This window comes from Coenobita brevimanus, chromosome 60, assembly GCF_032717465.1.
Source record: "Coenobita brevimanus isolate Jiangsu-jjx chromosome 60, ASM3271746v2, whole genome shotgun sequence".
Lineage (NCBI taxonomy): Eukaryota > Metazoa > Arthropoda > Malacostraca > Decapoda > Coenobitidae > Coenobita > Coenobita brevimanus.
Window position 1 is genome coordinate 5561137 of NC_137013.1, and position 26053 is coordinate 5587189.

At 40.6% G+C, this 26053-nt stretch overlaps 1 protein-coding gene across 1 annotated transcript in view; it reads right to left on the reverse strand.

The window, feature by feature from the left end:
- LOC145403139 (putative neural-cadherin 2) overlaps positions 1–13818 on the reverse strand; it is a 180275-nt gene extending 166457 nt beyond the window's left edge. Inside the window, exon 1 of the mRNA XM_080274964.1 lies at positions 13728–13818. Coding sequence (XP_080131090.1) covers positions 13728–13818 — 91 coding nt within the window. The remainder of the gene's footprint in view (positions 1–13727) is intronic.
- Positions 13819–26053: the final 12235 nt, after the last annotated feature.

Genomic DNA, 26053 nt, shown 5'->3' on the forward strand with positions numbered 1-26053 from the left:
ACGTATCAGGTGCAGCACATCATCCTTTCATTTGCATCATCTTCTCATCTGCTTCCCTCACGTGTCACACCCTACATTCGCTCACTCCTTTCCTACCGTGTTTTGTTATCTTCTCAGCGAATGTCAGTAGTATAATATGCATCTGTTCCTTTTATGACCTTGTCTTCGGTGCTAATGATCTTATATCTCTGTGTCTACTTGAATCAGTCCAAACAAGGTGGGATACCAAGGTACAGCAAACCCGTCCCCGGCAGTCATTTTAGTGAGACAACTACACAAAGCTTTGTGTAGTTGTCTCAGCGTACTGTACACCTGCTTTTGCCTGATGATGAGGATTGAATCACCTTGAAACGTCACAACTGCAATGAATTGCGAACATGGTCCCAGTTCATTGTCTCCTTGTGTGTGTGTGTGTGTGTGTGTGTGTGTGTATATATATATATATATATATATATATATATATATATATATATATATATATATATATATATATATGTGTGTGTGTGTGTGTGTGTGTGTGTGTTTACGAGAGGCCTTCAGCCTCTCTTTGGCTTTGCCATGCATCGCTGCAATTAGGAACGTTGAAATTAATTTTATGCCTACAAGGGCACAACGCAAACTGAGAGTTTCCGGATTTTTATTTTTATCCTAAAGCTGATGGGTCCTCAAGAGGTTTTACATTTGGTGTTTATTGATATCTCTAACCGTTTTTCTGTGGCGGTCCACACAGAGTTCACATTACTGAGACAGACATACAGACAGACACACGAACTCAGGATTATAGGCTTAGATGTAAGTATAATATGTATGTAATGTTTTACTTTACCCCTCTCTTGTTTAGTTATAAGTATATTGACACGACACACGTAAGTACGTGCTAGACATTTAGCTTCCGGGTTTTTAAAAATTTACGCACACCAAAAGGTACTTAACCATTATTACACCTGGAGTCTGATTATATATCTTTCCGTTTTTGCATGTTGATTCTCCCAAAAGTTCGCATTACAGGCAGACAAACTGATGGACATAAAAACTTAAAAAGACTAACTGAAGATTGTATAATTGGTTGTAGGTATATATGTATGCGATATTTTGCCCTGCTCCTCTTTGTCATAATTATGGGTATTCTTGCCCGACGCCGGTAGGCGGTCGATTTTTTTTTTTTTTTTTTTTTTTTTTTAAGCACACTCCAAAAGGTCCAAGCTGAATTTTTGTTTTTGAAGTCTCGTGGTATCTCCAGATGTGCAGTGCTGCTGGCTCTTACGGGAGCGACACTTCACCACCTCCATGTGGCTAGTCATAGTGAGTTATTGATAAGTAGATGGAACAACCAGACTATTCAGTAGATCATGGACCTGAACAGTCGCACATCAGCACTCACTCATGAACATCTGCTCTCACTACGGAGATCAAGGGTACCCTAGTCTGGTTCAACTACAACGCTGGATCAGGCTTCATCACCTCCCAGGGCAGTGGTGCAGACATATTTGTTCTTCAGTTATTCAGTGTTACTGCAAACCGCAGGCACATGCGACCATCCCTTGCAGACAGTGAGGAAGCGGAATTCACCTCTGGCAGTGCTGTGAAGGAACCTGTAGCTTAGGACGTCACCGGCACAAGTGGAGCTAAAGTGAAGGGATCTGCCCACGAACGGATGCATCACCTTCCACGACGATCAACATCACGGTCCCATCAAGGAGCCGACGATTGTTCCAAGATCTCGACAGTCGTCTTTGCGGGCCTGGAGATTGCACGAGCTTTCGCCAGAGGAAACGATAGAACCTTGACAAGAATGCTGCCAGAAATCTTTTCAGAAAATGACCTATGTCTCCCCAACAGCTCCTACGACGACTAAGAAGCCGTTCAAAAGGTGGAAGATGAAGAACAAACCTTTCAAGACACCAGAAGCAAGGCAGGCTCCCAGCTGAGTCTTAAACGTGCCGGCTTCCTCAACAGAAAAACCCAGAACCAAGACAACCAGGAAGCATTCGAGAAAGGAGATAGCGCCACGGTGCACCACCAAGAAAACCAAGACCAAGAAGACCTAGGCCTTGAGGGAGACGAACTAGAGGAAAGATGAAGATAAGACCAACCGATGACAAGGACAGAAGAGGACGCTGAACCAAGAGGAAGCCCACCAAAGTCAGCATGAAACAGCCTCTCATGAAGAGACCAGCTAATTTGACAAATAAACTACCATGTTTTCCAGCGTACCCAACCAACCTCAAGCCAGTGCAGAGCCAGCAGAAGATTCAGGCGATGACGTCTACTAGCCAAACACCAGTCACCTGAAAGTACATCCAGAGGAAACCGACAGCCTCTTGAACCAGCGGCAGCTACAAAGCAAGGAAACTTTTACGATGAGATCACCCAAGAAGAGGGACATGCGAGCGGCAATCAGTTCTCAACATTTATTATTATTATTATTTTTAAACTGAAGGAAAGGGGACCGCCTTCACCTTTTCAATCCCGACTGTTTTGATCTTAAACTACCTTAACTTCATCCATTAACTTATTCTTCTTTCCCCAACTTCACTATCCAGTCCACGCCTCCTTGGGTTTCTTCGATTTCGACTTCAAAATTGTTCAGTAGAGAAATAAATAATAAATAAGATTAATGTTTGAAATTCACTTTGGTACATAACTAATTTACATCACACACACACAGACACACACACACACACATAAACACACACACAGACACACACACACACACACACACACACACACACACACACACACACACACACACTATGGGCTACCTATATATCTATTTATCTCTATCTATCTATCTATCTATCTATCTATCTATCTATATATTATATGAATAAATATATGTATCTATGTTTATATATTTGTATAAATGTGCATAAACAATATTATAGCGTCAATTGATATTGTTTCCCAGGGTGTAACCCTGTGAACATCATTGCTTACGTTGTGTCTGTATTTGTGTGTATGTGTTACACTCCACTAACCCACCATACTGTTAATTTTACACTATACACACATCTACATATATTTATATATATTTATGTTTGTAATAAGGCATAGAAAACAATTATTACGTTACAGCATTTTGAGACTTCCTGCACACTAAGAATTAGCTCTGCATTCCTGGATATCTCTTACTGTTTTTCCGTGTTGCCCCGCACAAAGTTAGCACTACAGACAAACAGACAGACAAACAAACAGGCGGACAGAACACTGTTATTAGAGGTTTAGACAAAATTCCTTGCCCTCTGTGCCATACAGTACTTGCGGCTATCCCGGATCGACGCAGGTACGCTATTGATTTTTATTTTCTTGCTTTTTTCTCCACCACATTGCAAAAGGTCCTTAAGTAATATCTGTTATTGGAATTAGTTGGTATCTCTTACTGTGTGTGCTTGATGCTCCGTGCAATGGCTATTCTATCACGACGCAGGGACGTGGTCGACTTTTCTTGATTTTCTTTTTCTTATTATATATGTATTTATTCATTTATTTGTTCACGGTACGCACCAAAAGCCCTTAATAAATTTTGCTTTAGGAATTTGCCAATCTCTTCCTGTTCGTGCGAAGTGCTCGGCATTAAATCAGCTTTAGTCATTCAGACAGACAGACAGGTGAACTTAGGATTTTATATATATATATATATATATATATATATATATATATATATATATATATATATATATATATATATATATATATAATGTGGGATGCTCACCATCCACTCACTCAATGTAGTGCTGATCTCGCGTGTCTGCCCTTTCCTCTCCTCCATCCTTCATTCCTTCCACCCTCTTCTGTCTTTCATTCCTTCATTTTTTCCTCGTCCCTCTGCCTACAGGTGACTTTACACTCCCTCTTCTGTTTTTCTTTCCTTCATTCTTTCTTCTTCCTTCTGCCTGTGGGTAACTCTACACTAAGTGACAAGCTAAATGGTTTCCTGTACACCAGGAAACCATTTACTACGCTGGGTGGTAACCATATAACCAAATTTTGGCGCCTGGTGGTTTAGTGAGTAATTACGGCGCTCCAATCGGATTGAGCCGGTGAAGGTTTATATCCAAGGGATGGTTGGGGTATACTGCTCACGTCATGCCACTCAGGGGTGAGTGAGGCTGCTCACTTTCATCTTCAATGTCGGGACCAGTTTGCCTAGCCAAGGGTTCCTACGCTCTTCATGGGGCGATGTAGGATTGGATGATATATATATATATATATATATATATATATATATAATCATTAAAGACCAAGGCGTAGCCATTGTTCACTATTTTTCTGTTGATCTTTTCGAGTTTTCTTACACATTGTTTTACACTATGATTCAGGTTGTAGATAATATGTCCAAGATCCATGTCGTAACTATATTTTATTAATTATTTATTTTCATTTTTCGTAGGACGTTTCGTGTATCCTTACACATCATCAGCGACTGTAATATAGATACAATACACTATAAAACATGACATATACAACATAAACCTATACAATATATATACTGAAATGTACAACACGACTAATAAAAGTGTAGAGTTACAAGAGTATGGATAAAAGAGACACACCCTTTAGGTGACGTCAAGTATGAGCTACAGTTAAAAGTGTATGGATAAAAGAGACAAACCTTATAGGTGTAGTCAGCTATGAGCTACGTGGTTGACTGCGAAGATTGTATGGGTGAGTGGGTGTTTGTGGCTGTGTAGTGTTGCCAGTTGTGTTATTGTGTGTGTAATGTTCATTTGTAATTGTCGCTGCTTGTGGTCGGGCCTTTGTGTATTTAAACAGTTTGAGGGTACGATCTAGTCCGGTAGTTTGGTTGTTTATGGCCGGCGTGTTTTCACGTATGAGAAGTGCTTCTGCCAGTTGTAGTCTAATGTGGTCATGACATTTTTTTTATTATATTAGTATTTTCTATTAGAACTTGTCTGTTTATTGATGTGTGATGTTGAGTCATATGATCTTTTATAGAACCGGATTGTAGGTGCATGGTTAAACATCTGCTTAGTGTGGTTGTGGTCATACCAATATATTTCATGTGACGAAGTTTACAACCTTCGTGTGGGCAAGTGAATTCATAAACTACATTGGTATGTTGAAGTTTGTTGGTTTGTTGAGCTGTGTTGTTTTTCATAATCATGTTGCTAACTTTCCTGTTTTTATAGTAAATAATTAAACTGAGCTTGTCTGAGGGGATAACACATGATGTGTTACGTGTCACAATCTCTCTAAGTACACGTTCATCCGTTTTATAAGCAGGGGACATCTGATTACCATAATACACATTGTGGGTAACAGTATGGGGAATCGGTTGGACATTTGTGGTTGAGACTTGTTTTGAAATAAATTGACATATTTCTCTGTCAACTATTTGATTGGAATAACCATTGTTAATTAAGATCTGCTTTAATTTAGTTACTTCTGAGTGGAAGAGTTCCCATGATGAGCAGTTCCAATGAGCACGACGTAAGTATGACCTGATAACTGACAATTGGTACCGCTGCGGACACTCACTCACAGCATTAAGGCATCTACCCAAGTCCGTAGCTTTACGATATACGGAGGTTTTATAGTTACCATTCTCCTCTTCTATTAATACATCAAGAAAAGGGATTTTGTTGTTTGCACTTATCTCATAAGTAAATTTTACTATTGAGTTATGTTCCATGGCAGTTCTTAGTTGTTTAAGGTGGTTTTCGTCTCTAACGACCACATAGATATCATCAACATAGCGACAATACGTGGTTGGACGCAGGTTGGTATCTTCTAACACTTTGTTTTCTAGGTGACACATGTAAAAGGCAGCAAATGTTGGGCCCAGGGGTGAACCCATGCTGACTCCGTTAACCTGCTGATACAGCTTACCGTCTGGGCTGCGAAAGGGAGCTTCGGTGGTGCATGCTCTCAGTAATGTTTCCAAGTTGTGAAAAATGAAAATAAATAATTAATAAAATATAGTTACGACATGGATCTTGGACATATTATCTACAACCTGAATCATAGTGTAAAACAATGTGTAAGAAAACTCGAAAAGATCAACAGAAAAATAGTGAACAATGGCTACGCCTTGGTCTTTAATGATTTTTGTATAAAAGAAAACATTCTGCCTAAATATACTAATAAACATATATATATATATATATATATATATATATATATATATATATATATATATATATATCACAGAGCAGACTAAAGTCAAAGATATTGTAGGGGTTATAAAGAAACAGAAATGGAGGTGGGCAGGCCATATAGCAAGAATAAGGGATAACCGATGGAGCAAGAGGCTTACTGACTGGACACCAAGAGTATGTAAGCGTAGCAGAAAAAGGCCAGACAGGAGATGGAGAGATGAGATAGAGAAATTTGCAGGGAAAACGTGGCAAAGATTGGCTCAGTCAAGGAATTCGTGGAAAAGGCTGGGGGAGGCCTTTGTTCAGCAGTGGACTAGTAATGGCTGATGATGGTGATGATGATGATGATGATATATATATATATATATATATATATATATATATATATATATATATATATATATATATATATATAATGTTACGGAACAGAGAAAGATAATGTACACTTTAAGTGAGAATACTAAAAATCACTACAGTCCCGTAGTGTTCCAGGTTCAAAACAAAAGAGTTAGGTAAAATTACAAGTTAAAGTTTAATGCTCAAACTAACAACAAAACATTCAGGACTCATAAGGATAATGTAATGGCAAAAAACAGGTTAAATATATGGTTAACTGCAATAGCCTCTATTAACACGAAATTAGCAAGAGTAAATTTATCTAAGTTAGCCCTGTTAAAATGAGATACCAGATAATACTCAGTGAATGCCAGATATATTATTACAGATACAAAACATTATTAATGATGGCTGACAACAAGAACCTTACATAAATTACAAAAACCTTACTACGGCCAAGAATTAACCTTATGCTACACAGTACAAGAAAAAAATGCAACGACAGTTATACTCAAATTACACACAGCTGCTAGATGGTTGGAGACTTCCTGAGCACTCACAATAATAATAACCGTACAGGGGAGGACAGAGATGTGAGCAAAATGAGGAGTAGATCTAAGTGGCAATTAATGTAGAGACTGAGCTCATTATATAGGGGCTGGCAGAGCTTGATACAACTTGTAAGAAGGACGTGCAAATGAAGCCATGGGGACAAAGAGTTGACAATCCCGCTCTGAACAACAGAAAGAACGACTTACTCTACTATAACGGTAGAAGGGGGGAGTGAGGTAGAAAACGCTCGTGATCAAACATGCAGCAACTGTACGTTAAAATTACACAAAGGATGATGAAATCATAGGCTATGTAACACCTCCCCACAAAGAAAAAGAAATTTACAAAGGAAATTTCTTATTACTCTAAAACAATCTGTCTAATGTCTAGATAAGCAACCTGCAATAACATTTTCTTTCCCCTTGACATGTTGTATGTCTAATGAATACTCCTGAAGAAGTAGACTCCATCTTGTCAATCTCTGATTTTTATCTTTAAACTTACTAAGGAATTTCAGTGGGTTATGATCGGTATAAATGACTATGGGGTCAAAACCAGAGCACAAATAAAATGAAAAATGCTGTAAACCCAAAATCAAGGCCAAAAGCTCTTTCTCAATAGTTGAGTAGTTCTTTTGAGGTGGAGTGAACTTCTTACTGTAATAAGATACAGGGTGTTCAATACCCTGATCATCCTCTTGCAGCAAAACAGCCCCAGCTCCTGTATCACTTGCGTCAACAGACATCTTAAAAGGCTTAGCAAAATTTGGAGTAGCGGGCACTGGCTGACTTAATAGGATAGCTTTAAGTTTGTTGAAAGAGGATTCACAGTTATTGGTCCAGACAAATTTAACTCCCTTTTTCAGTAGGTCTGTAAGTGGTGATACAAGAATAGAAAAGTTAAGAACAAATCTCCTGTAATAACCTACCATTCCCAAAAATCTTTGTAGTTCTTTCCTACTTTTAGGTCTGGGGAGATCACTTATAACCTGAACCTTAGCTCCTGGTGGTGCAACATGTCCATCACCAATTACATACCCAAGGTACTGAACTTTAGCTTGACCAAACTCACACTTTGATAAATTAGCTACAAGATTAGCATGAACCAAACGCTCAAGAAATTTACTGACATGGCATAGGTGATCTTTCCAGTTGTCACTGAAGATTAATACATCATCAATATAAACAACACACCCTGCCAAACCCTCTGTTACAACATTCATGAGCTTCTGAAATGTGGCTGGTACATTCTTCATACCATATGGCATTACAGAACATGCAAAAGTCTTTCCTAGTGTTACAAAACATGAGATCTCCCTAGCACGTTCAGTCATAGGTACTTGCCAGTATCCCTTTAACAAATCAAACTTACTTATGTACCTAGCCTTTCCGATCTTGTCTATGCAATCTTCCACGCGAGGGAGAGGGTGTCTGTTTTGGTTATCTGATTAACACGTCTGTAGTCGATGCAAAACCGCTGTGACCCACCCGGCTTAGGGACCAGAGTGACAGGAGAACTCCACTCGCTCTGACAGGGCTCAATCATCTTGTGGTTCAACAGGTAGCCAAGCTCCTTCTGGATGAGATGAACTTTCACTGGGTTCACACGGTAAGGAGGCAATTTAATTGGCTTTGCGTCTCCAACATCGACATCATGCATCAACACAGTGGTTCTTCCTGGAGTGGCACGGAACACTTGCGGGTACTCCTGCAGTAATGCCGAAAACTCCTGCCTTTCCTCGGAAGGTAGATGAGAAAGCTTAGTCTGGAGATCATTCATGACATCAGGATTCTTCCCTAAACTATCACTCAGGCTCATACTGCATGGAAGAGCTTCACTTGCAGACTCGGGTGGAACAGCTACAGTGCAGACTGGATTATTTTCGTCCCGCCTGTGATATAACTTTAGCATGTTGATGTGACATAGTTGCTTGTTCTTTCTACGATCTGGTGTGGCGATGACATAGTTGACATCACTGAGTTTCTTCTCCACGAAATAAGGACCACTAAACTTGGCTTGAAGAGGTTGCCCATGAACTGGTAGCAGAATCAAAACCTGATCTCCTGGCTGAAAGTGGCGTAACCTGGACTTCTTATCATACCAAGTCTTCATCTTCTCCTGAGCAGCTCCTAAATTCTCTCTCGCCAGCTGTAAAGCAGTGGACAGCCGTTCTTTGAACTTCATCACATACTCCAGCAGGTTGACGTCATCTTCCTCCGACAGCCAGCATTCCTTGAGTAACTTAAGGGGTCCTCTTACTTTATGGCCAAACAGTAGTTCAAAAGGTGAGAAGCCCAGTGATTCATTTGGAGATTCTCTTGCAGCAAACACAACGAATGGAAGACCTTTATCCCAGTCTTTCTGATGTTCCAAATAGTATTTCTTGAGCATCGATTTGAGTGTTTGATGATATCTCTCCAATGCTCCTTGGGTCTGGGGATGGTAAACTGAAGAAGTGATCTGGGAGATGCCCAACTCTTTCAGAGACTGCTTGAAAACATTTGACATGAAATTACTTCCCCGGTCTGACTGTACCTCTTTGGGCAGACCAAACTTTGTGAAGAACCCTAGCATTTCCTTAACCACGTTCTTTGCTGAGATATTTCTAAGTGGAATGGCTTCAGGATAACGAGTAGCCATATCAATCAGGGTTAACACATAAGAAAATCCTGAAGAAGTCTTAGGAAGAGGGCCCACAATATCCACCAACACACGGGTGAATGGCGCCTCAAAAGGAGGAATGGGAACTAGAGGTGCAACCTTTTCGGTCTGATTACACTTCCCCACAACTTGACAGGTGTGACAAGACTTACAATACCAGGAAACATCCCTAAAGATACCTGGCCAGTAGAAGTGTTTCAAAATGCTTGCCACAGTCTTCCTCACTCCAAGGTGTCCTGCCAAACTGGAATCATGAGCCACTCTAATGATATCCTGCCTACAAACACGAGGGATGACAACTTGATATACAACCTCCCACTCACAGTCGGCTGATGCTGTTGGGGGTCTCCACTTCCTCATAAGTACTCCTGACTTTATATAATAACAAGTAGAAGCACCAGCTGACTCTTCCTCACTGCAAGCAGAGTTAGCTAGACCTTTCAGTTCAGGGTCAGCAACCTGCAACTCAACCAACTCTTGACGAGACAAATTATCAACACTGCGGGGTACTGCCTCATCTGGTGAGTGGTCCAAATTAGCAAGAAAAGTGTCAGCTAGGATAACATCATCATCATCATTATCCTCTAAGTCACCAGTAACTTTAGACTTAGCCCTAGTGACGGCACATGCAGGGAACACATCAGGGACATCACAATCCTTGGACGCAGCCACTGGCTCACTAGACAACTGAGGAGCTGGACACACTTGACTTCCACCAATATCATTTCCAAGTAAGAAAGTTACACCTGACATTGGGAGTGTCTCAACCAACCCAACCATAACGGAACCATTAACAAAACCAGACTCTAAATTCACTCTGCACAGAGGGACAGAGAAGTAATTATTCCCTACACCTTGTAAGATTACAGTTTCATCAGAGGAATTAACATTAGAGCCTAGAACACTGGTCAGCATAAGGGATTGGCAAGCACCTGTATCACGATATATTTTAACTGATTTCCTGTCATTACTGTCCAGAGGACTGACAAAACTTCAGACAGGAAATTAGCACATGAACTCTTGAGAGTGTCACCCACGTTACTGCTCAAAAGAGGAGCTCCATCATGAGAGTTTAAGTTACCCCTCAAAGCAGGTTCAGTTAACTCAGTTAAAGAAGTCTGGGAACTCTCAAGAGTGGACACTAGACCAATTGACTCAATATTTAAAGACTCCTTTTTGTTCACATCACGCTGTCTCCTGAAACATTTCTCCGTAGTATAACCAAGCTTACTACAATAAGTACATTTACTTTTCTGAAATCTAGAGGTGAAGCTGGTATTTACTTCCTGAGAAACATCATCTTTATTCTCTTTCCTGTTACCTGTACTCTGAGTAGAGGCAACGTACTTACTCTCAGCTTTCCCTTTTTCTCTAGAATATCTCTTGTGAGTAAAAACATATTCATCAGCTAAAACTGCAGCATCAGACAAATTATCTATTCTTCTCTCATCAAGATATAGGCTTACATCTTTATTAACACACCTCTTGAAGTCCTCCAGCAAATTCATCTGCTTAAATTTACCAAAATCAGAATCCACATTCTTAGAATTTAACCACTGCTCTAACAGATCTTCTTTGATTTTTGCATACTCAACATGGGATTGCTTATCTTGCTTGTAAGTTGTCCTAAATTTTACTCTATAGGCTTCAGGAACAAGCTCTTAGGCCTTAAGAATCAAGCTCTTAACTACATCATAATTATCAGATTGATCCTGAGGCAAAGATGCATAAGTTACTTGAGCTTTACCGGTGAGAACAGTTTGAAGGAGTACTGGCCAATACTTTTTGGGCCAATTAAAACCTGTAGCTACCCTCTCAAACAACTGAAAATACTTTGTTAAATCAGATTCATTAAAAGGAGGGACAAGTTTAACATTTTTAGCCACATCAAAATCATGAGAGCTAGATGATCCAGTTCCACCTTGTTTCATGCGATACTCATGGTCTGCCTGAACCCTGGCAAGTTCAATTTGTGCCTATATCTGTGCCTCCTGAATACGAGCCTGAGACTCCGCCTCCTTAGCATTTGCCTGAAATTCAGCCTCCTGAATACGAGCCTGAGACTCCCCCTGCTTAGCATTTGCTTGAAATTCAGCTTCTTTAGCACGAGCCTCCTGCAGAGCTAGCTGTAACTTAGCTAATTCAATCGCGTTTGCTCATTTGGAGGAGTTACCTTAAACAAGCTTTTATTAATCATGCCAACAATTTGATCTTTAGAATGATGAGAGTGAACTGCAATTCCCAATTGTTGAGCAACAAGCTTAAGTTCATTCTTTGTTCTGTTTTCTACATCACACACTGTTTGCACATTTGACAAAAAATCTTTGGCTTCATCAAGTGTAGTAATAGTAGACATCATGAATAAATCACAGTCACAAAATATCAAGCAATATCCTTATGATAATATCCTCAATATCCTGATAAGAGGTCGCCAAATTTATGTTACGGAACAGAGAAAGATAATGTACACTTTAAGTGAGAATACTAAATATCACTACAGCCCGTAGTGTTCCAGGTTCAAAACAAAAGAGTTAGGTAAAATTACAAGTTAAAGTTTAATGCTCAAACTAACAACAAAACATTCAGGACTCATAAGGATAATGTAATGGCAAAAAACAGGTTAAATATATGGTTAACTGCAATAGCCTCTATTAACACGAAATTAGAAAGAGTAAATTTATCTAAGTTAGCCCTGTTAAAATGAGATACCAGATAATACTCAGTGAATGCCAGATATATTATTACAGATACAAAACATTATTAATGATGGCTGACAACAAGAACCTTACATAAATTACAAAAACCTTACTAGGCCCAAGAATTAACTTTATGCTACACAGTTCAAGAAAAAAATGCAACAACAGTTATACTCAAATTACACACAGCTGCTAGATGGTTGGAGACTTCCTGAGCACTCACAATAATAATAACCGTACAGGAGAGGACAGAGATGTGAGCAAAATGAGGAGTAGATCTAAGTGGCAATTAATGTAGAGACTGAGCTCATTATATAGGGGCCGGCAGAGCTTGATACAACTTGTAAGAAGGACGCGCAAATGAAGCCATGGGGACAAAGAGTTGACAATCCCGCTCTGAACAACAGAAAGAACGACTTGCTCTACTATAACGGTAGAAGGGGGGAGTGAGGTAGAAAACGCTCGTGATCAAACATGCAGCAACTGTATGTTAAAATTACACAAAGGATGATGAAATCATAGGCTATGTAACTATATATATATATATATATATATATATATATATATATATATATATATATATATAAAACATCTACATCCACACCTTTCATTTCCAAACTATTCCCCCCCCCCTCTCTCTCTCTCTCTCTCTCTCCACATTTCATCAAATTTCCATACTATTTTCTTTCTACATCGTTTACCGCCTATATTTTTTGCTTCTCATCCCCTCCATTTCAGAATCTCTTTCATTATCAATATGCTCTTCTTCTACATCCTCTCTTACGTACAATCTCTTTCTTCTTTTTCTGTCTCATTTCCTGCTTCCAAATCTTTTTTCCTACTCTCTGTTGCTTTCACATCTCTCTCTCTCTCTCTCTCTTACCTTCCCAGACTTACGAGCTTCATCATACTTCCGCAACTTTTGATCTCTGGCATAATGACTCATCTCTCTCTCTCTCTCTCTCTCTCTCTCTCTCTGTTGCGTGTGCTTCTGCTTTCCTCCCTGGCGCTTCACTTTGGTAACCACACAACAACAGCTCATCAAATCTCTCCCAACTACCTTCCCAAACACACTGTTAACCTCACTTCTCAACTCACACACACACACACACACACACACACACACACACACACACACACACACATAGAAACAAATCCATTATGCCTTTTCACTGTACCCAGTAAGTCAGTAAGTTAAAAATAATATTCTTTATCCCCTTTCCCCATAGTCCTCCTAGCAGAATTCTCCTTTGGGAAAAAAATGTAATCAGCAGGTTGGTCGTTCTGGGGTGGGCTTCCTCTCTCTCTCTCTCTCTCTGCAGCATGATGGTGGGAAATCCTGTATCTGTTATCATCACCCTACGATCATCATATTTGTCATTACGTTTATCATTTTCAACATCATCATCGTCATCGTCTTTATCCTCATTCTCCTCGTCATCATCAATCCCCATCATGCATCATCATCTGTCTTCAGTCATTATCATCCGCTAATCATCATCATCATCATCATTCACCATTCATCCATCATCATCATTCACTATCCAACCATCATCCATTATTCATCATCCATCATCATCATTCACTCCATCCTTCATCCATCATCATCTCTCCCCAATCCATCCATCATCATCATTCACTATCCATCTATTAATACTATCATTAGTCATCATCAGCATCCATCATCCATCATTACCATCATCTATCATCATCAGCATCCATCATCCATCATTACCATCATCTATCATCATCAGCAATCATCACCATCATCCATCCATCATTCATCACCACCACAATGACCACCACAACCATCACCACCACGTCCATTATCACCACCACCACCACCACCACCACCACCACCACCAGTCAGTCAGCCGGTCAGCACAGAACAAAACACAAAACACAGGAGAAAACCTAACAATAGAAGGACTATAAACAAACTTCCTAGTTAAATAGGCCACACATCAGTTCATTCATCAATTTGCTTTCAGTCAGAGGATGTAAAATTATTCCTTCTTGCTACATCCTGACTAGTATTTTCACTGAGAGCGAAGCAGTAGAGGAGAATTGTTAAGGAAGGCTATAAGCTAACTCTTCCCATGGTGATCAAATCGTTAGGAGACAGCTAGAGACATATATGCAAAACACATAATCAGACTGAATTTATTGGACCTGGTGGGGGATGGGGAAGGATGCCGGTGGTTGGTGGACTTTGAATGATTAAGTATACCCTGTGAATATTAGCGCTGTGGGTAGGCTGATTACTGGGGAAGTCACTGGTATGATTTTCACCACATCAGCGTAAAGGGTGTGCTTGGTGGGGAAGAGTGGGCAGAACATGCAGGGAAAATGGTGATAGGTGCAGCAGGACGATAGTAATACACCCTGTGAAGATGGGTTTTGTATGTTGGTTAGCATGGGAGTGGCGATGGTTCAACTCTTTAGGGACGTCACTAAATGTCAGTCCTGCAAGTCTAGACGATTTTAATCAGCTTGGGGAAAGACGTGATAATGAATGGGTTAACGGAGTCTGTTCCTAACCCCGGGTGTCTCATTAAACCTGAATAAAATCGTCTGAAGATAGCAACGAAAGAATAAAAAAAAAAAATGTGTCGTCTGAGTGAAAGGAAAACATCTTAAAAAATCTCCCAAAAAACAATAACCAGAGTGTAAAAACGCGTTGTATTGAAGCACCTGCCCTCCCACAAGGCACATACAGGTCTCGAGGCGCCTCCTGAATATTCGAACCGATGAGAGAAAGCCTATGACTGCCTCACTGTCTGGTGGAAGAAAAAAAGTTTGAAGGGCGAATATTCTTTTCTGATATGTGCTTCTTGTATTTATTTTCTGAGGCAGAGAGAGAGAGAGAGAGAGAGAGAGACTGTGTGTGTGTGTGTGTGTGTGTGTGTGTGTGTGTGTGTGTGTGTGTGTGTGTGTGTGTGTGTGTGTGTGTGTGTGTGTGTGCGCGCGCGCGAGCTCGCGCGTCCATGTGCGTGTGCCTTTACGAGAAACTGTCTGAAAATGAGACTTGTTCTAGTAAGTATGCTTTAGTGTATCTTATTTCTTGTGTCTAATGCTATGCTTTTAATATTTTACCATTTATTATTAGACACTTGTGATATGTGCTTTATATTGCAAATTCTCTCTCTCTCTCTCTCTCTCTTCTTTAATAATATATACATGCGCTTCCTAGTTTTATTCCAACTCCCTTCCCTTTTCTTTCTCCTTCCCTCTTCCTTCTTCTTTTCACCCTCACTTCCAGTCTCCCTCATCCCCCCTTCTATTTGCTTTCCTCCTTTCCTCCCTACTTCTCTCCTCCTCTCTCCAACTCATTCTGTCTGCACCATTTCTTCCCCTCATGACAAAAGCCCGCTTACTCCTACTCTCCTTCCTCTCTCTCTCTCTCTCTCTCTCTCTCTCTCTCTCTCTCTCTCTCTCTCTCTCTCATCTGCTGCCACTCTCTTCCTTTCCCTTCTTGTCTCATCTTCCTTCCTCGTTCCTCCTATCGCTTCCCTAATCTCTTCTCCCTTCCTTCTCGCTTCCTTTTCACTTTTTTCATCTCATTTCCTTCTCTCCAATTCATTCTTTCTGCTCCACTTCTCTCCCTCCTAACAGAGACTTGCATTCTCTCTCTCTCTCTCTCTCTCTCTCTCTCTCTCACACACACACACACACACACACACACCATCATCTCAACCACCAACCCTTCCTCTCATTTTACCCCACCCCATCCTGTTGTTCTCAGCGCTCTTCCATTTTTCTTTCATTCTTTTTCCTTTACATTTTCACATACCACGTTGGGCCAGACTTCTTCAAACACTATTTTTTATTTTTTGTCGAGAGGTTCATTCTAGGGTGTGAAAAATGGTGTTGGTTCAGCCAAAATATTTTCGAAATGAGATGTGTTGGGGATATGAGATGTAGAGTCCTTGGGATGAACGATACTACGAGAGAAACTAGTTTCAAATGAAATTATTTTGTTGGTGTGCTTTTCACATGTCTACGTGTTTATCTATCTATTTATCTGTCTATTCACCTATCTGTGTATTTATCCGCCTATCTGTCTGTCTAAACATCTGTTCATATATCTGTCTGTCTAGGGTGAAGTTTGTATTGTATATGAGTTACATCACAAATAGTATAAATATAAAATTATAAACATGTGTGAAATGATTAATCCTTTACACTAAGAACCTTAGGTCTTGAGAGACGAAAATCAGATGATGATGATGATGATAACGATTTTTTTTTTTTTTTTGATAATGAATGAAGGAAAAACAAAGGGAAAAAAATAAGTCCATGTGTCTAAAGGCATCCTCCATCCATAAAAATTTATAAAAACTAAATTTAAATTGAAGTGGATAAAATGTTTGTGGGAAACAACTCCCAGGAAGTGAATTCCAGAGAGTAGTAGTTCTGGGGATAAAAGAATTTTGATAAGCAGAGGTTCTGCATTGCGGAGGAGAGAGTGTGAGTTCAGGGACGCTCCCAGCTGCCCGAGTATTTCGGAAGAAAATGTGAAGGGGAGGCACAATTGAAGCCAGTTCGTCAGAGCACTTACGGTAAAAATATTGATAAAATAATGCAAAGGAAGCAACATCTCTACTTACTGATAAAGGAGGTAGGTCCTGCGTAATGGCAGGATTATTGATTAATCTAATGGCTTTATTTTGAATTTTGTCCAACTGCCTCAGAGCAACCGCTCCACATCCACTCCACAGTGGTGAACAGTGTTCGATCTGAGAACGCACATGACTTTTGTATACTGTGGCCATCTGCTCGTCAGTGAAGAACTCACGAACTCTGTACATAAGTCCCAGTTTTTTAGAAGCATTTTTTAGCAAGGGATTTAACATAAGCTGTCCAGCTTAGGTTGGGGTTTAGAGTAACACCTAGGATATCAATTGTAGTGGATATGGGAATACTGACATCATTTAAATTTATGTGAGAGCCTGAAGGATTCCTTCTGTTGGAGAAATTAATGTATTTAGTTTTCTGAGCATTAAATGAGACCAGATTTGTTTGTCCCCATTGATTAATTTTAGAAAGGTCCTGGATCATAGAAATTGCTGTGTTTATTTGGGAATTTATAATATCAAATTGTGTAAAGGAGGTACTAAATGTGAAAGAACTATGAAGGATCGAGTCATCAGCATAAGAGTGTATTGGGTTGTGCGTGACAGATAGGAGGTCATTTATATGAATGAGAAAGAGGGTTGGCGCCAAAACTGATCCTTGAGGTATGCCAGCATTTATGGAATGAAACTGAGAATAAATGCCATTTACCATGACCCGTATTTTTCTGTTATGAAGGTAAGAAGAAATTAGAGGAACCAGTGATGCAAGGCCATAGTGTGACATCTTAGACAATAAGGCCCGGTGCCATACTCTGTCAAATGCTTTTGATATATCAAGTGCTATTGTGTGTGCTTCACCGTGTTGGTCTATTGTTTTGTTAATCTGATGGGTAAGAAGGCAAAGAATGTCTACAGTTGAACGTTCTTGTCTAAATCCATACTGCTGATCACTGATTAATTTATTGATCTCTAGATGCTTGATCATGTGTTTGTTAATTAGTGTCTCAAAAACTTTACCGAGAATGGAAGTTATTGCAATTGGTCTATAGTTTGATGGATCAGAAGTTGACCCCTTTTTAGGAACAGGATGGATATTTGCTTCTTTCCAAGGGGCTGGAAAACTTGAGGTACTGATGCATAAGCGGAAAAATTTTGCCAGTACAGTAGCCAACACTGAGTAGCAATTTTTAAGTACTATTGAAGGAATTTCATCTGGACCTGTAGCTTTGTCTGCTGAGAGATTCTGTGATACAGCTTGTACGTATCTGGTGTGAATCATTAAAGGAGGTATTTGAGGGGAATCAAAATGAAGTACAGGAATATTGTGATTTTCTGTATTTAGGGTTGAGTTTGTTGAAAAAATGTCAACAAGAAGTTTGGCTTTTGCACGTGGGTCACTTACTAGAATTCCATTGGGGGACTGTAAAGGTGGAATGGAAGAGGTGGTAGTGAAGTTAGTTTTAAATGAATTAAGGGTTGACCAGAATATTTTGTTATCATTTGGGTTGTTTAGTAGTTTGTTAGCCTGTCTATGTAAAAAATTTGATTTAGAAAGACTGATAGTAGTTTTGGCATGGTTTCTGCTATTTCTATAATAGTTAAAGGCTTCTTTGGTTTTGGTCCTTGTGTAAGTGTTATAGACTATTGTTTTATGTTCTGTTACTCTAGCACAATTGTGGTCAAACCATTTAAGAGAATTACATCTTTTTCTGTAACTATGATTGGGAATGAATGTTTACATGCTGACTTTAATGAAATCCTGTATGTGGCCCAAAGTAGAATTTGCATCTTGGGAGAAAAATGAGGTCCAAGGAACATCCATGAAAAAATTATAGAGTCCCTCCCAGACTGCCCTGTCATAGTGCTATTTAGTCACCACGACAGGTTCAGAGCAGGAGGGTGTGGTAGGTGTTAAACTGGTGGCTTGAATCAGGCAATGATCCGAGGATCCGGGGGGGAACTTAACTTCGACATTATAATTATCTGAATTGGATGTTAGAAACAAGTCCAATAGGTGGGGATTTTGATCGGGGTTGTCTGGTACACGGGTGGGTTGACTGACTAACTGGGTGAGATCAAATGAGTCTGCAAATAGCTCACATTCAAGACCAGAGTCATCAGTTCTGGCTGAATAAGTGATGTTGTTGTTGATGATGATGATGATGATGACGATGATGATTAAAATATTTATGGTAGGTGGGGACGCTCACCATCCACTCACTCGATGTAGTGTTGCCCTCAGGTGACTTCTCTTTCCTGTCTTCCTTCCTTCCTCTTCTGTCTTTCTTTCCTTCATTCTTTCCTCTTCCTTCTGTCAACGGGTGACTACGCTGAGTGACAAGCCAAATGGTTTCCCCTACACTAGGAAACCATTTACTACTGTGGGTAGTAACCATATAACCAAATTATGGCGACTGGTGGTTTAGTGGGTAATTAAGGCGCTCCAATCGGATTGAGCCGGTGAAGGTTTATATCCAAGGGATGGTTGGGGTTTCTTGCTGACGTAATGCCACTCAGGGATGAGTGAGGCTGGTCACTCTCATCTTAAATGTCAGGAGCAATTTGCATAGCCCCGGGCTCCTACGTTCCTCATGGGGCAACACAGGATTAGTTGATAATGATGATGATTACCACTACTACTACTACTACTATTACTACTTTTTACCAGCCACGAAGCGAAGCTGCTATTGTCTTCAGTTTCTCTGCCTGTGTGTGTGTGTGTGTGTGTGTGTGTGTGTGTGTGTGTGTGTGTGTTAGCACGATAACTTCGCAATCGCTCAAGATATCATCACAAAATTGTACATGTGTGTACTAGGGAAAAAAAACGATCTATCTATCTATCTATCTATTGCCAGATGCCTCAGTCCCGTTTGGGGTGGCCACAAACAAATCGCCTCCAAGTCGCCCTGTCCCCCGCCATTTCACTCCCCTGCTCCCAACTCACACCCCCCTCTCTCATATACCTCTCCACCCCATCCCTCCATCTCATCCTCGGCCTCCCCCTCCCTCTTTCCCCCTCCACCTCACTCACATACACTCTCTTCGTCAGTCTTTCACCCTCCATCCTCTCCACATGGCCAAACCACCTCAGTATGTTCCTCATAACACTTCCTATCACATCCACATCAACACCACAACGCTCCTTTATATCCTCATTCGTCAGCCTGTCTCTCCATGTGACTCCACAGGCTCCTCTTAAATAACTCATTTCCACTGCTCTCACTCTTGACTTGTGTCCTTCCAACAACGTCCAAGCTTCACTTCCGTACGTTAGAGTTGGTATCACAATACTGTCATGTAGTAACTTTTTCACTTCCATGCTCACTTCCCTGTTTCTTATCACTGCTTTCAAAGAACCAGCAACCTTTCTTCCCTGCTGTACCCTTTCAAGCACTTCACCCTCCAAACCTCCATCCTTACTCATCACACTACCCAAGTACTTAAACGTACTCACATTTTCCAATTCCTCACCATCCAACCTCGCTGTACATTCACTGACTTCACCTCTCTCAAAGACCATCACTTTACTCTTCCCTACATTCACCTTTAGATTCCGTTTCTTACACACTCTCCCAAACTCATCCACCAAGCCTTGCAGCTCCCCTTCGTCTTCACTCAACAACACAGTATCATCTGCAAACAACAGCACGATCACTAATTCGAAATTGATGAAAGTAGGTCAAGGTATGTCCGTCTGTTACCACGATAACTTGTCAACCACTCAAGATATCATGACCAAATTTTACAGTGTGTTGTAGGTATGAAAATTTCCTACCAGTATTGTTCTCAGTTTGTTTTTTCTGACTCTGTGTCTGTGTGTCTGTTAGCACGACAACTTCGCAGCCGCTCAAGATATCATCACAAAATTTTACAAGTGTGTAGTAGGGATGAAAATCTTGTACGAGTTTGAAGTTGGTAAAAGTAGGTCAAGGCCATATTCCGAGCCGCGCTAGATATGTATCGGCTTGCGGCTGGTGTGCTTCCCCCCTTATAGGGCCTCTAGTTTTCTAATGCTACCACTACTACTGCACCTCCATCCATTTGGAAATTATATTGTGAAGATCAAAACCAACGTTCATAATACAGTTCACCATTTGGAGCTGTAATGTGAAGGTTAACACTAACCCTCATAATATAACCCGTTGGCCCCAAGCACGGCAACGACCGTGCTTACCGACCATATACCACTACTATTATTATTATTATTTTTTTCTTCATTAGCATTACAGTGCTAATAAGGAAATTAATCTGTTGGAGTCGCTGGTCTATGCGACTCTCGACCACAGTAGCTTCGTAATCCATACCCGCCAAAGCGACAGGCTTGAGGACTGCTGATTTTGTGCCCCTAAGGCAGACGAGTGCAGACCTCACGGGGAAGAATGACAGTCGACATCTCATCTCGGCCTTAACAGAACTCTGAGGTTGATGGTCTTCTCAGAAAGAACTTCTGCCAGTCCCGAGTAGAATCTCCCCGTCTCTGGACCCATCCCACGTGATGTGAACACAAGGGGAGGGAAACGACCGTGGTCCACATGATGGATCCTTTCTTGATAGATTTTTTTTTCTTTCCCCCTTGCTCATTCCTCTTGTGTGCAGCATCAACAGATAGTTTGCTGGGACATGCTACCACAGGATCAAATATAGTAGTCAAAGAAAGCCCTCTGTCCATATGTCCTGAAACCTCGAGCACTAACATCCACCACTACATCAAACTACTACTACTACTACTACTACTACTGATACTGCTGCTGCTACTACAAATAATAATAATTATAATAATAATAATCATAATAATAATAATAATCCATCCATTGTCAAACGCCTCAGTCTCGCAAGCGGTGGCCACAAACAAATCGCCTCCATGTCGCCCTGTCCAGCGCCATTTCACTCCCCTCCCGCCAGCTTACACCCCCCTCTCTCATATACATCTCCACTCCATCCCTCCATCTCATCCTTGGCCTCCCCTTCCCTCTTCCCCCTTCGATTCACTCCCATACACTCTCCTCGTTAGTCTTTCTCTCTCCATCTTCCTCACATGGTCAAACCACCTCAGTGCATTCCTCTCTCTCTCTCTCTCTCTCTCTCTCCATACATACATATATATATATATATATATATATATATATATATATATATATATATATATATATATATATATATATATATATATATATATATATATATATATATATATAGTACATATATCATCAGCCATTGCAAGTCCGCTGATGAACAGAGGTCTCCCCCAGCCTTCTCCACGAATTCCTTGACTGATCCAGTCTGTCACGTTTTGCCTGCAAACTTATCTATCCCATCTCTCCACCTTCTGCCTGGCCTTTTCTGCTACGCTTACTGTCTTTTGGAATCCAGTTAGTAATTCACGTGCACCATCGGTTATCCCTTACTCTTGCTACATGACCAGCCCACCTCCATTTATGTTCTTCTATAACTTCTGTAGTGTCTTTGACTTTAGTCTAGTCTCTCACTCAAATTGATTTTTTCCTGTCTCTTCAAGGTATTCCCAACACTTACCTTTCCATTGGTCTTTCAGAATAGATTAGTTGATTTTCCCTCTATTTTGTCAGTCTCCAGGTCTAACGACCATACTTCATAGCTGGGATTATACTTTCCATATATTATATAAATGTGTGTGTGTGTGTGTGTGTGTGTGTGTGTGTGTGTGTGTGTGTACTGTATATATGCATCTTTATTTCTCTCTATCACTTTGTTTAACTATCTCTCAATTTATCCTTTGATATAACTGGTCAGCTATGATGAAGTAGTTTTCCTGTGCCTATGACTCCCATTCCTTCAGATGCTTTGTGTTCAGAATCTAATAATTTTTCTTTCCTTCAACCATGGTTTGTATTATAAGCTGTACTGGACGCCTCGTAGCACATCTTTCTAGGCGATTAATTTTGCATATTACATCTTTACTATCTATCTATCTATCTATTGCCAGACGCCTCAATCCCGTTTGGGGTGGCCACAAACAAATCGCCCTGTCCCCCGCCATTTCACTCCCCTGCTCCCAATTCACACCCCCCTCTCTCATATACCTCTCCACCCCATCCCTCCATCTCATCCTCGGCCTCCCCCTCCCTCTTTCCCTCTCCACCTCACTCACATACACTCTCTTCGTCAGTCTTTCACCCTCCATCCTCTCCACCAGGACCCATATACATACAGGGTCTAACCATACCGACCCCAAAACGCGTCGCGTTTGCGCATGACGTCATGGTGAAGACACCAGGTGAGGTCTTCCGAGAAGGGGTTGCCATATAGTGAGAAGTAGACTCAGTTGCTCAGAGGTCACGGCGCCAAACAGGTCACCTCTGTCACCTGCACTTTATTCCATTGTATGTGCCCAGTGAAATAATGCCTACCAATTGTGCATTGTTTGGCTGTAACTCTTTACTGAAGAAAGGTGGGGATATAACTTTCCAAATTTTCCCCAAAGATGAAGAGATTAGACGTAAGTGGATTCATCTGTGCAAGAGGAAAGACACAATTAATCCGAATACTGCTTGCATCTGCAGCCTTCACTTTGATCAAAGTGCTTATAAAAGAAATCTAAAATATGAACTTCTCAAACGGCCTATTCCAAAAAATCAAATACGCCTTGAAGAGCACGCCCTGCCAACGCTGAATCTGCCGTCAGCTTCATTAAATGTTAAGTCCCTTCCCCTTTCTCTCTCTCTCTCTCTCTCTGCGTAGGTGCATATCCCTGTATATGGTGGGCTTTGCTCTTTATAAGCTGTACAGTATATCTCCCCTCACGGGGTTAGTGCTTGCAGAAATGTGGAAAAGCACGTGGTGCATTGCATTTACCAGTCCAGGTAAAATAAATTGAGGCAACTGGCCACCGCACTAGTATGAGTTGCTAGTATTCATATTTACCCACCATTATTTTGTTCTACCCACGTACTGTAGGTAACCATTACTGAGTACCCTAGCAAGAAAGCAGTAGTGTTGAAAATTAAGTACGGTATATCGCAGAATGTATTTGTTTAAAGCAGATTCGTAACGTAGTAATTCCATCTGGAAGCGTTTGGCAAGAAGTATGTTATCATCCCCCCCCCTTCCTTCCCTCCCTCCCTCCCTTCCAGGTCGCAAAAACAACGGTGCCAGGTCGTTGAAAATGATTTATACAGCCACTTTTCGTTCTCAAAGAGTGAATAATTCGTAAAAACTATATAGTTTTTTATGTACATGAAGCCACAAAGAGTATATGAAATACATTCACATATATTTAATGGCTCGGATTAAGAGATTCGTTATTTATAATTAACGATTTGGTATCTACGCAGTCTCTCTCTCTCTCTCTCTCTCTCTCTCTCTCTCTCTCTCTCTCTCTCCATGATATATGCGGAATATATACAGTACATATATATATATTTTTTTTTTATGCGAGGAAGAAGGAACCAAAGGCCATGAGCCCGCAGTAACAGTTCCCTCAAAGAGAAAAACAAAATACAATAGAGAGCCAAATTCAAGATCCGATCATTTTGACATACTGTGGCTTAAAACCAGTATAAAACCTAAGCCTTACCAACGGTAATTTAAAAGACAACTGGCAAGGCATTGTCAATACTAATATATAGGCATGTGTCTCTTCCTACTGAAGTAATTAGCCTTTTTGTTCGATACCGAGTATTTTTCAGGATGCGGGTATTAAACAGAAATTTGGCTAACTCGACACGAAAGCTGCAGAGTAAGATGTCGAAGTTAAGGAAATGAAGCCTGCATAGTAACATATAGTCAATACCGGTAGCAGTACCAATAAACATCCGGTATCATTTATAACAAGATGATATCCATGTATCCTAATAAATGCCACTATTAGAGTATATTGTGTTTATTTGTAAATCATGTACCTTTAAATATGAGAAGGGAGGTTAAACAATCATTTGAATTGAGGAAATGTGTGTGGGGAACAGAGTTGTGTGTGGGAGGGGTGGGTATGGAGGATGACATACAGCTGCACCTCACCGCGGCTTGAGGCCTCCCTCTGAGGTCCCAAGGGAGATGGTGGGTGGGGAGAAATGGGGGGAGTGCCCTGTCTCAAGCGTGACGTCAGTAAATCTGCGTAGTGGAAAGGTGTGAGAAGACCCTATATGTATATGGGTCCTGCTCTCCACATGGCCAAACCACCTCAGTGTGTTCCTCATAACGCTTCCTATCACATCCACATCAACACCACAACGCTCCTTTATATCCTCATTCGTCAGCCTGTCTCTCCATGTGACTCCACAGGCTCCTCTTAAATAACTCATTTCCACTGCTCTCACTCTTGACTTGTGTCCTTCCAACAACGTCCAAGCTTCACTTCCGTACGTTAGAGTTGGTACCACAATACTGTCATGTAGTAACTTTTTCACTTCCATGCTCACTTCCCTGTTTCTTATCACTGCTTTCAAAGAACCAGCAACCTTTCTTCCCTGCTGTACCCTTTCAAGCACTTCACCCTCCAAACCTCCATCCTTACTCATCACACTACCCAAGTACTTAAACGTACTCACATTTTCCAATTTTACATCTTTACACTTCCTTTTATTTATTTATTTTTTTTACTGATTTCGCTAATTTTGAGTTTCCATCAATAACATACAAAAGGATATTGTTGCGTAATGTGCAGAATAAATAGATAAGGAAGAGGTGTTACGAAATCTCCATAGTCAGAATACAATAATTTCATAAGAGGCAACCAATGGAGATTTTCACACTTTGGTCCCATTATGTCTGGATCCAAAAAGTTATATTCATACTGTAGTGGTGAGGATTTTGTCACCAGTGTAATGACTTTGATATATCCTTTTTAAGTTACCAACGTGGCTGCCACTAGGGGTACCGAGCTTAACTTTGAATGTGAAATCCAAGCCTAAATGAAGTGATTTAATTCTCTATTCTCTGATAGGTTCAAACTAGTTAGTCGAGACGTGTCCAAGAAAAGTTAGACTCGAATTTCCACTTAAAAGAGGTAGCGTGAGTTTCAGGTCGGCTCGGATTTACGGGTTCATTTACTCACTAGTACACCTTGCGGGCCGCCCACTCCATGCTGATTAGAGGAGGTAGTTGGAAAACCGAGCTATGATGTTACATTTCTTTTAAT